Source organism: Athene noctua, chromosome 2 (genome assembly GCF_965140245.1).
Source record: "Athene noctua chromosome 2, bAthNoc1.hap1.1, whole genome shotgun sequence".
NCBI lineage: Eukaryota > Metazoa > Chordata > Aves > Strigiformes > Strigidae > Athene > Athene noctua.
Window position 1 is genome coordinate 72,324,993 of NC_134038.1, and position 12,344 is coordinate 72,337,336.

At 46.7% G+C, this 12,344-nt stretch overlaps 1 protein-coding gene across 2 annotated transcripts in view; it reads left to right on the top strand.

Moving 5' to 3' along the window:
* Positions 1 to 3,372: 3,372 nt before the first annotated feature.
* The window catches only part of EPB41L4B (erythrocyte membrane protein band 4.1 like 4B), a 181,790-nt gene continuing 172,818 nt past the window's right edge, over positions 3,373 to 12,344 (top strand). For both annotated transcript variants that reach the window (XM_074899418.1, XM_074899419.1), the window contains exon 1: positions 3,373 to 3,687. In XM_074899418.1, coding sequence (XP_074755519.1) covers positions 3,388 to 3,687 — 300 coding nt within the window. In that variant the 5' untranslated portion in view covers positions 3,373 to 3,387. The remainder of the gene's footprint in view (positions 3,688 to 12,344) is intronic.

Genomic DNA, 12,344 nt, shown 5'->3' on the forward strand with positions numbered 1-12,344 from the left:
ATATCCCAGCAGAGGCTTGCAAAATATAGGTCTGTTTAAGTTACTCAATAAAGATAACATTTCTTCAAAACTGTAGAAAAAGAAACTCTAGCTGCAGGGAAATTAAATTTAGATCACTCCTTTGCAGATAGTGAAAGCCTGGCAGGCCAGGAAAAATCCATAAATGTGATTGCAGTGACATAAAGCAAAACAAGAGGTCTCTGGTGCCCAGGCAGTGCATGTGTGCCCCGTGAGGGAGAAGTCTCTTCGTGGGACTGTCAGTGGTTTGCTCCCCATCCCCATTAGGTGGCTGCCTCTGTTACGAAGCTTCCAAAAAGCGATCAGATGAGATTTGAACAAAACCGAAACTCTGAATGAAAGGGCAAGAGTAAAGTGCTTATAACACTTTTACTTAGTTATTTAGCCATGACCAGCAATAGTGTCTTCAATGGTTACAGATCCCCATCTTGCTGCTACTATACCAATGTCAGGAAGGATTTTGATAAATACTCTCCCATTTACACACTGCTTAGCATTATGGCAAAAACATTGGTAAGGCTGGTTACTTGCAGGGATTGCTACCAGAACTGTGATATGGGTTAGTACAAATGGTTCACCTAGATCATGACTTTTCCTGTGGCAGCGATCAAATCATGACTCCCAAGGGAGACTGCAGTACTCCATTGGAAGTAGATGTTTCAGTGGAGGGCTATTTTGATAAAGATTTAAAAATAATGCCCTTAACTACTGCACAGATGAGGACCACAGCAGTTTCTGCTTGTGCCTCTCATTGGAAAGCAAGTAGTAGGCACTCTGAGGAGGGACTGCAGGACAGAGGTGCCAGCAAACCTAATCACTTTAAGGTTTGCACCCCCGGAAATGCAGAGAGGACAGAACGTAAAAGTACAAACCCAAATGTAAATACTAATTTAAATGGCTCTCATCTTGCAATAAATGTATCATGGCATGTTCAGTACCCACAGTTGCTCAAGGCTCTTGTTTCAGGGCTAAAGATAGCTCTGCTGGTAACATGAGACAAAATAATGGTGGAATTGTTTTACTTCAAGAGAGGCTGGGTACTAAGGAACCAGCTTTATTTCCTCCCACCACCAGCTCCTTCCAGAAGATCCTTTACCATGAGCGTTATCTCATATTGCTTAATATGAGATTTAATGGGGCCTCAGCACCTCTATGGCTGTTCTGTAAATACAGCACTGCCTCTGGGGTATGGCCACCAGCCTGTATCCTTGTGTTGCTAATGCAAGTCAAGCAAGCCTAGGTTTACGCATTCTGAAATATCAGACTTCTGTTTTCATGACAAAAGTTGAAAGAGACAAAGGACTGAAGTATCACAGCTGAGTAAAGAAGCTTTTTAGCATTGCAAAAGACTTGTTCGGTTTTCTGCCAGGCCAGTCCTGAGGGATGTCAGACCTCCCTTCCACCCCTCTCCTTTGCACCAGAATTGCTGCAGCTCCCTCAAGAGACAACAGTATTTCTGCTGAATGTCCAACCCTTAAGATCATTTGTGTTACTTATAGTATGCAAACGAGCTTTATGGGACTGTGATATCTTCACAGTGTTCAAAGCAGTGAATGAACCCTAAGGTATGCTGCACCATTCCGGTTTTGAAAGAAAGTTCAAATTCTACTCCTAATGCAAAAAAAAAAAAACAAACAAAAACCCACATTAGGAAAAACCGCATAACTTGTAATAAGCGTCTACTCTTGATTGTGAACGTCGGCAGGCAAAGATGAGCACATTTCCACTCTGTTTCTAGAAGAGCTCTTTAGATCTTTTATGCAGCTTATCCAGTGTAGAAGGGCTGCAGATGCATCCCTGCCAAAGATCATGCAGTTTAGTGACAGTCTGGGCTGATGAGACACTTCAAGATCTGATCCAGCGCATTGAAGAACCACAGAAAAGGATGCAGAAGCAGCAGGCAGTTACCTAACACTATAAAGTCTCAATAAAAAATGACAAGCTGAGACATTTTGGCAGGATTTCCGAATATCTAATAGGACAATGCTTGTGTAAACCGGCATGGAAGCAAGGTTAAGGGATATAAACCCACAGCAGGAAAAAAAAACAACAACTTCAGAAGCAGCAAATTATTTCAGCCCAAAGCCCCTTAGATCGCATCTGACCATAGGGTGACAGAATTAGTCCCACAGATTGTTTCTGCAAGACGTGCTTCACATCCAGTGTTTTACTCATGGCAATTCAACTAAAGTGCTCCCACCCGAGCCAGAATATAACTTATTGACAGAGCGGCTGTGTGAGCGAGTGTTTGTACCTATGGATTTGCTCCGACACTTAAATAAAGCCGTACTCCTTCCTCACTTCCAGCTGCAGAACCGAAAGGGAGAAAAACCCCCGGAAGGTCTGGAGGGTTCTGCGTTTTCCACGGGACCACGTTCTCACATCTGTTTCCTGAAACCACCAGACCACGGTGATTGCAAAGGAAAAGGCGGGGGAGCGTTTTCACACACCGGGCAGCCGTGTTCGTGCCCAAGGGATGTAGGCAGCGGCGGGAGAGGCGGTGCGGTGCCTTCCTCCTCCTCCTCCTCCTCCTCCCCGCGGGACCCGCCGCTTCGGTCTCCCCAGCACAGCCCGGACGCGTCGTTCGGGCTGCCCCAGGGCTTGTTAGTTCTCCATCTCCCGCATTCTCGTCTTTTATCTGGCTATTAACTTCCCCGAGCCCCTCTCCCGCCCGTCCGAAGGGGCGGAAGCGACAGACGGGGCCGGGGGCAGAGCGGCGAGCTCGGCGCCAAGGACGGGCTGCCCCCAGCACCCGTCTGCGTGGGGGGTCCCGGCGGGCCGCCCCCCGCAGCGGAGCGGAGCAGGGCAGGGCAGGGCGCCGGGAGGCCGCCGGCCCGGCCGGGGGAGGCTCCTCTCCCCTCCCCGACCCGGGGGCGGTGGCGAGGGGCAGCCACCGCGCAGACGCCGCCCCAGCGGCCCGGCGCGATCGTCCCCACCGCCGCGGAGCCGGAGGAGCGGCGCGGAGCGGCTCGGCGCTTCCCTCCGCCGCACCGCGCTGCGGGGCCGCGGCCGGCGGCGAGCGCGGCTGAGGCGCAGGGAGCCGGCGGGCGCCAGCGGGCCGAGGGCGAGCGCCCCGGCCGCGCCGCAGGTGGCCGCCCCTCGCCCGCCTCAGCAGCTCCCCCTGCCCGCCGCCCGCCTTCCCCCGCCTCGGCGGCGGGAGGAGCCGCGGCCCGTCCCGCCCCGCCCCGCGGCGGCGGTGGCGGGCGGCGCTGCAGAAGGCGGAGCGGGCGGCAGGGGCGGGCCGGCCGGCGCCCGGCGCGGGCTGGCTCCCGGCGGGCGGCGCTGCTGCGTTGCTCTGGGAGGCGCCGCGGGGCCGGGCGCGGAGCTGCGGGCTCGGGGGTGTGAGCGGCCGGGCAGGGCGCCCCCAGGATGCTGCGGTTCCTGCGCAGGACCTTTGGCCGGCGGTCGATGCAGCGCTACGGGCGCGGAGCCGGGCGCGGAGCCGGGCGAGGTGGGCTCGGCGGCGAGGGGGACGAGCGGGACGGGGGGCTGCGAGGAGCCGCCGCCGCCGCCGTCGGCTCGGGGGGGTTCCCCTCCTCGCCGCACCCCGGAGGGGTCGTGCACGGCGCCGGAGCCCCCGTTCACATCCCGGCGGCCGGCGGCAGTAAGCCGGTGCTGCAGTGCCGCGTCCTCCTCCTGGACGGGAGCGAAGTCAGCGTGGAGCTGCCGGTGAGTACCGTGCGCGCCTGCCTCCCCTGCCTGCGGAACAGCGCTTGCACCGACCCTCTCCCCTCCTCCGCATCGTCGTGTCTCTGTGTGTGTGTCCGGTGACAGCCCCCCCCGGCTGCACAACACGCGCCGGTCTCCGGACAAGCCCCGCTAGTTTCTTCCTGCCCTCCGCGGGCGTTCTCGCCGCCGTCCCCGCCGCCGTGCACCTGCTGCCAGGTGCGCGGCTGCCTCCCCGCCATGACCGCCGCTCCGCTCGCCCCCCGCTGCCCGCCCCCCTTCCTGCCGCCTGAAGCCGCCCGCGTCCCTCATCCCTTTCTCCGGAGCGAGCGTGGAGGAAGGTGGCACCTGCTCTCCTCCCCCTCCGCCCGCAAAACCCAAAAACCAGCCCCCTGCAGCGGTGCCTTCAGCCTCGCCTCTCCCTGCCGGCGCCGGCCCTGTGGTGCGGGGCGCTACCTGTGCGTCTCCCCGGCGCGGGGGGAGCGAGAGGGCTGCCCGCAGACCCCGCCCGACGGCACCGCCGGCTTCGGGGGGTGGCACGGCCGGCCTCGGCGGGGGCACCGCGGCGGGCCCGGCGCCAGGACCGGAGCAGCCGGCGGGGGCGGCCGCCGGCCCCGCAGCACCTGTGGCGCCGGCGGGGAGAGCGGGGCGAGGCCGGCCGTGAGGCGAGGCGGCGCGGCGGGGGTCTGCGGGGGAGCCGCCGCCTCCCTTCGTGTTTCCCAGTGCCCGTGTTCCCCCCCACCGCGGCCCCGGGGCACTCCCGGGCGGGCGGCTGGGTCCGGCCGCCGGGCGGGAGGGGCGGCGTGGCCCTGGGGGGCGGTTGGGCCGCCAGCGCCTCAGGCGGCGGCGGGGGGCCGGGGGGTGCGCAGACGGTGCCGACGCTGAACTTTTCCGCCTCCTGCCGCTGTGGTGCAGGAATGAGGAAGGGACGGAGCCGGCCTGCCGAGCTCGGGGGGTGTGTGTGTGCGCGCGTCTGTCGGCTTGGTGAAGTTGGGCCGCGTTTGTGGGTTTTTCGGCATCCCCAGAGCCCGTTGCGTGTCCTTTTATCTCTCTCGAAGGAAGCTGCACGATGCATGTTACTAATTTACAGAGTTTGGTTTTTTTCCCACAGCTGCGACATACCCCACACGCCCATCTTTTTTTGCTAACCTTTTCCTTCCCTCTTGAAAAACAAGTTTCCCGTGAAATAGTACGGAAGTTTATCATATTCTTTCTACTTGGAAGTTTATCTCTATTCTTTTCTATTATCATCTTCATTTCAACCCAGATAATTACCAGCCATTAAGCTTGGTCTGCAAAAGCAGGTGGTGGGAGAACTTGCTAATAATGAGTGTAACAAAACGATAAATTGCACACTACCTTAATCTCCAGTAGTGTGAAACAGGGGGTTATTTTAGAGTACCTTCTGAATCTTGTTGGGTGCCTTTCATGCTAATAATTATCTGTATATATTGGCATCATTTCACTAAAACGGGGGATTTGGCAACCCTATGGCTTCTGCTTGAAAGAAACCGAAGAGATGGAGTAAGACTCTTACAAGTGAATATAGAAGTATGTGAATGGAGCCACCTAGAGATCCTTGGCTGCAGAATTATCAGGCCTCCCTTGCCTTACAGACTAGATCACACATTTCCAGATACTGGAAATGCTAATATATTTCCTTTCCTCACATCTCCTTCTAAACTTGCTGCAGTCCTTCTAACATCTCGGCACAAATCTTTTCTAAACAAGACTTGATGAATGTTATCAGCATGAGAAGGATTTACTTCTAGAGGTCTATGTAGATAAGATCAGTAAATATTTTGCTTAAGGTTATGTTCCCTCCAATTTATCAGAGTTCACCTTTTGCTGTGGATGATCTGTGGTTTTGATGCATCACTGAAAAGGAGGTAATGGCCCTTTTAGTCCTTGAGTATTGGAAGTATATGGTAGTATCTGCTTGGTCCAGTAAAGAAGCTGAACTCTTGCTTGAATTTGACCTCCAAACAAAGCTGAGGCTGCCAGTATTTTCAGAATGTGAGCTGCACCTGTGGTGTCTGTTGTTTGTTTGTCTAAAGACAGGGTAAGAAGTTGTTTTTTTTTTTTTTTTTTTTACTGAAATTCCTAGACTTCCACCTCCTGGTGGAGGACTCTGGAGCAGGTAATAGGTGTCAGTGTTTTCAGGATTGAAAACTGTTCTGTTGAATTGCATATCTGTTCCTCATGCTTTTTCCTTTTCTTTCGCGGAAAGTTAACACCCACGCTGGGAGTTGGAAAAACTGAAAGAGGCGTTGCACCATTTATAGAAGTTGATTGGTGAAGTTTCTCTGAGCTTTGCAGCTCTAGATTTTATGGAATTAGGGCCTGAAACAGAATGGGCTTTAATACTCAGAAACTGTGGTACAGAACTGGTTAAGCTGAATGAATTGAGTAACATCTTTTCAATTTAAAAAGAAAAAAGTTTGTGTATAGTGGTTTCTCTCCATTTCAGCTCAAATTTTAAGGAAAGGGAGGGAGTGTGGGCTTCATCACCAGCGAGCAGCTTACCCACGAAGTCAAGCATGTAGATAATTGCTGAGGACTTCAGTGTGCTGCTGGTTGTGTTCACAACTGTTTATTTCAGGAGATACTGGCATCTGTAAAATGTGCTCTTTTTACTGCCTGCTAACATTACACCCCAGTTGTCTTTCCAGTGGAAAAAGGAATTTGTTGATATTCGGACATGATACTCTGGTAACTACAACTTTTTAGGCTGCTATCTAAGGCTTTACTTAGAAGTAATTGAAAGGTTTATTAGATCTTAAAGGATATTTTAAAGTCTGTTTGTTTATGTGGAGGAATGACAGAAAAGACAGGACTGAGGGAAAACTTTAGCTATACCCATAGAAAAAAAGTTTCCGAATGTTTTGTTGGGTTATTAGTTTGGGTTTTTTAATAGTCAAGTAAAGTGAACACCCTGAAACTTTTGTCCCAGTTAAATGTATTGGGTTCTGCCACAGTGTTTTCTCATATGTGGGAGTCGATGGTGGTGTTGGAAAAATAAGTCCTTTATCAGTAGGTTGATAACTATCTTTGGGGTTAAGGTTAGCATTTATGTGATGGTATCTGTATTAGAAACTGCGCATCTGGTAAGCTCTTGTCTGCTTATGGTGGTAACAGAAGTAGAGATCTACGCTGATCTGAGTCCTCCTTCAGCTTGTTCTTCTCTAGGCTGTATAGCAATATTGTGACCAGAGTCACCTTTCTGCTTTATCTGCATTTCCACACCCACTTCTTTCTGGGGCATTTGCACTTTATTCTTGTTACTGCATGTCTTCTGCCCTCGGACTACTCCACCTGCTAGCCTGCTCTCCTGCGGTGCGGTGGACTCTTTCACTTCTTGGTGTTCTCCAGCTGTCCTGAAGTTCTTTCCTACCCAGCTGTCCCCATACAAACGTAAACATAAAATTATTTTGAGCACTGTAGATACTGCTGGATGATGGTTTCTATGCTCAGCTTCTCGCATGAAATTTCAAGGATTGCTTAATGATGCTGGGTTTTTTTGTTCAATCTTATGGCAAGAGTCATGTACTTCAAAAGTATCCTTTCTAAATAGAATAATGCACTGGATGGCTTTTTAAACCCACCAGCTCCGCAGGGCCCTGTATTGAACGCGAGGTGCTATTAAGGTTGGATATGTTGTATAGGAGTGAATGGCAGTTGACCAGTTCTGTTGCTGTGGGGTGATTTCCCACGGGAAGGGGAGCATAAATGGTGTCATTACTTCCTCTTGACTTGACATTGCACATCTGCACATCTGAAATCTAGTCGTAAGAATTGACGCAAGAAGAAAAACAGATTAGAAACCCTGCTTTCGTCCTTGTCACGTAGGTATTGGTGCATTTCTTTTCACCATTGAGAATCTGTTTAGCGTCTTTTGAGTTGCATCTTCACATGCATTTGGAGGCTGTTACCTGTTCAGATTTTGTGACTCAGCTGTAGGTAGATGGAAGGCTGCTTGCTCGCTGCTGTCAAAACAGTCTTGCCGCTGGTTTTCTGGAGGACTCCTGACTGTAATGAAAGAAAAACTGGTTATGGATGATTCTGTGTTCTTACATAAAGGATGTAGGGATAGAGCATTGACGTTCACGCAGCAGTGATGATGCCTGCTAGTTAATACATAAATGAAACAGTCTATAGATGGCTCTCAGATAAGGCCAAAAAAGCATTTTTTTAATTGACTTTAAGACACAGTTGCTGGCATTTCTAAAAAATGGGTCTCTGACTTTTAATTCAGTGCATTTTATGAAAGTTTAAAGGGAAGATATGAAAGATGGCTACTCAGTGGGACTGTCCAGAGTAGCAGGAATTAATGTCCCTTTTCTTAATGCCACTGAAAACAGTATTCTGTGATAAACTGGGGGAGGGCAGGAGGGGAATAAACATATGTAGGGTGTTCTTGGGTTTGTGTAATATAAGTGGGATAAAAAAGAGGGAACACATAATAAGCTTACCCTACTATGGAAATCCTTACCCTGTGAAGCAGATATAGGATACCTTGCATTTTCTGTGACGTGAAGCCACAGTAGTCAACACATTGTCTGTCATAAATACTCCTTTCTAAAAATCTCCTTGCTCTGATAAATTTCTGTGCTGCTATGAATGTCATTACAAGACCTGCGTGATGTCTTATAAAGTAGGTGATGTTAAATGATTAAATTAGTGAACAAGTCAAATATAACTCCTCGAATCTATGAATTGTTTTCAGATGGGTAGCTTTTCTGTTATTTCCTTGCTTTTCTTTTGGTGTATCTGTTTTAATAATTGTTTCGGCTGCTATGGAAACACTTCAGGATAGGGATAGTAAATGTTCTTCAGTACCCTTTTCTAGTCTCTAATTTTCTATGTGTTGTATCCTTTTCTTGTTGGAGTAACACAGACATGACAACATTTGCTATCTGGCCTCTATGCTTACATCAAATGTAAATGATAGATTAACTCTTTAGTAGTCATCTCTATCTTACAATTATTGGTTAGTGTATCGGGAGAGAAGTAAAACTCATTTTTTCTTTCTTCTACATCACGTGATTTCCTAATGACATTTCAGGAATATTAACTCTGGAGAAAGGCACTAATGGGTGTAGACACTTAGATGCAAGTTATTCTCTGGAATCTCCTAATTGAGGAGTCACCCCCCACCCAAATAGATACATAACATCAGATGGGGATCGGGATTTTTTTATTAATTCTTTAAAGCTTTTATCACTTATGAAATTGATAATATGCCTTCTTTATGCAGAAGCTACCTTTCAACAACATAAAATTAGAGTACTTGTTGGAAAATGTTAAAAGCATTATTTGCAGCATTGGAAAGGCCTCTCATATTCATGAACTCCTGGGGGCACCAGCACCTGTAATCCCCTTCATAAACTGATCAAGCTCCATTTTTAGAAAGGGTTATGTATTTTGCTTCTGCAGCTCATGTTGTAATGCTTGTTCATTACCTTACAGTTCTTATGGTGTAACTGTAGCTAGAATTCGATGTGTTGTCTTCTGGCAGTAGCCTTTAATTATGTTACCGTGTACCACATACTTTGATGTGTTGCCATGTATGCTGAAGGTGTGTGGAAAGCATTCATAGTAGAATCACATACAGAACTAGGGACATGTGCAGCCTCAGAGAAATAGGAATGAGATGGGGTATGCATATGTGACTGCAGGTGTGCTTCAGAAACACATAGTGTTAGGTTCTTGAGGGAGAAGAAGGAATTTTAGTCCTTGATGTGCTCACCAAACATCCCCAATAAATCTATAGCAGATAAGACACTTCAACAATACATAGTAAAAGAGGGAGACAGTGAACAGTGTTTTGTTTTGGGATATGTTAGATTAATGCTGCTTGTGAGTTTCGTTATTTATGGAAACCAGTAGCATTTTTCAATGCAATATAGATAGATGGGGTAACAGCTGCAAAGAGTTGACAAGCAGTGAGGGGAAGAAAACCAATGATGAGAGTACTGCAAAGACAAAAGTATGAGCACCTGGCACTAATTCTCTGATGAAGATCTTACCTGTTTGAAGAGATGGGAAGAAGATAAGGTCATTGTTTGCGTATTTCAGAAGTCTTTTTACAATTGATTAAAGACAACTGTGCTTAGGAAAGTAACCAGGTGAAATGTCAGTGTGGCTGGGTCTCTTGTTAGGACAAAAATTTATTTCAGTAGTAGCTGTTTGCACTGGGCTTAACTACATGATCATGAACACTGGAGGAACTTGGAAGACCACCATGGATTAGAATGGAGGTGGTCAATGAGAAGGAAGCTTTCAGAACAATTAGAAAATACCATTTTTTTGTAAACAGTGTACGTCGAATATGTTGGTTTTTTTCCCAGTGGTTGTGTTTTAATCTAGATTGTTGGGTAGCAAACCTGTAGCTTCAGGCTCTGAGTAGTGGTCCTGAAGAGGAGAAAGAATGTCTGGGCATGTAAAAATTCCTATGAGGTAGGAAATAGGAGCAAAGACACTTTGGAAGTGCACCCCATATAGAAGAGCAAGCAGAGGAATAGTTTTGTTTGGATTGCAGAAGGTAGTACAGGAAGAAACTGGCTGAAATGTTGAAGAAACTAGAAGTGGCGTATAAAGTGTGGGATGTATTGTCTATCCAGTTCTTTTCTGAAACAGAGAGGGGACAGATATCTCTGCTCCTGCTGCTCTGCGCATGCTTTTCTTTCTCATGTGCTTCCTTGTGCTTCTACTTGTAGTGCCTCTGTAAATATCTTGTCTCCTGTAACTTTCTGAGAGGCTGGCTTCATTTAGTGTCTCTCCTTCTCCAAGCATATGTCCATTTTCCAATTCAGGGCTTCCGTTTTTGAGTTCCCAACCATTTCCACCCACTTTTCTCCTTTGCAGTCTCCTCCCTGAACAATTCTCTATACTTTTTCTGTGTGGATATCATCTGTATTACTAGCATGACACTTCCTGACTTCTCTTTTTAATAAGACCAGATTTCTTACAGTTTTGTGGGTTTTTTTACCCCACTCTTTTCCCAGTCTGTAAAAGGAGTTTTCTTTTCATCTCAGGAGCAGCTACACAAGCTGTGAAACAGTCCACGATGGAGGATCTCTTCTGGGAGGCATTTTAAAGAGCACTAGAGGTCTGCTTCCTTCTGCTTTGGGCTTCGAGCGTAGTTCTCTGTCCTGTTCCTTCCTACCACTTTAGATAATTTCTGTGATTCTCTGTAGTTGTCAGAAATTTGAAATGCTCCTCAGTCCCCATGCAGTTTCCCTGTTGTGTCCCAGGGGTCTGTGGCTGGCTCAACAGCTCATTCAGCCAACTTGATTAGCAATGTGCCCTGTCTGTCAGGGAGCAAATGGTGCAGATGTCCTGAACAGTCCCCGTTGTAGAGCAGACATTAGGGGAACATTGGTAGCAATTGGTGAGATAGTTAATTCAAAGGTTAATCTTCCTCACTTTAAAAATGCATGCTTTCATACGAGACAACAAAAATAGACCTGAGATTTTTTGCTAGAAGACATGAAGTCAACAGCTGTTAACTGTACATAGAGTGTGGCTGGGTTAGTATTTTAAATTATTTGAGAAACACATGGGGTTTTTTAGTATTTGTTTTCCAATGCAGACTATGGTAAATGTTCTTTTATTCTTTCTACATTAGAAATAAAAGGGTTGGAGGGTAATGAACTGTTCAGAGTGACCATCTGCTCTTCATTTGACTTGCTATTTCCATTTATTTCTACGCATCAATTTAAATATGTCCTGGACCATTAGCTACATGAGATTATTTTTCAATATTTGTTGGAAATTCCAGATTCAGACTCCAGCTATGAAGCATGAAGAATATTAAGAGTTAAGTTATATTGACTGTTTATGTTTTTGATCTGTACAGATTCAGATTATTTCCCTTCCTTGTTGTTGTGGAACCACAGATAGTTTATCCAAACAAATACCAAATGTTGTCTTTTTTTTAGTACACTGACAAACACATTGAATTGAGATGTTACTGCATTTCATGACTTTATCACGTGGTGCAATTTATATGACAAAAAGACACTGGAAATCCTAACAGGATCCAGTTTAATTTTTGTGAAATGAAACAAATATCTCTACACAAATATGTGCAGAGTGTAGGTCCTTTCTTTTGAAAAACGTGAACTTGTATGAACATACCCGTATCAAATACACAGTTAGAAAATCATAGTGTTATAAGTTAGGGATTGTGACCTGTAAGTAAATTATTGTAGACTGAAACATTGTTTCAAAGGATAACTTATCCAAGGATGAATTCTTTTGTGTCTGAGTGAAAATAATGCTTTTCACAATAGTTCTTCTTAGTATTAGTAATTGATTTTATCTATTATTTTTGTTTATGTTTTTTTATGCATAAAATATATGTAGAATTTTATAGTTTAGCAGTCTTGGCTGGGAAAATACCTGTTTCTTTTTCTGACTACATTGAGACTAAACAAGGAATCCACTTTCCATTTTTAAGTTTAAAGTTTCTTACTGTGTACATTTCACTATATGAAGTCTTGTAGGTTATGTATTACAGGATAAACAATTTCAGTTGACTCTGTTAAGCTTTAACATTCTCCTAGTTGTGAAAAATTCTCATTTTAGTATTGATGGATAAAATAAACGTGCTAAGTGTATCTTTTTTGTTGATGTTATGTTCAAACAAAATTACT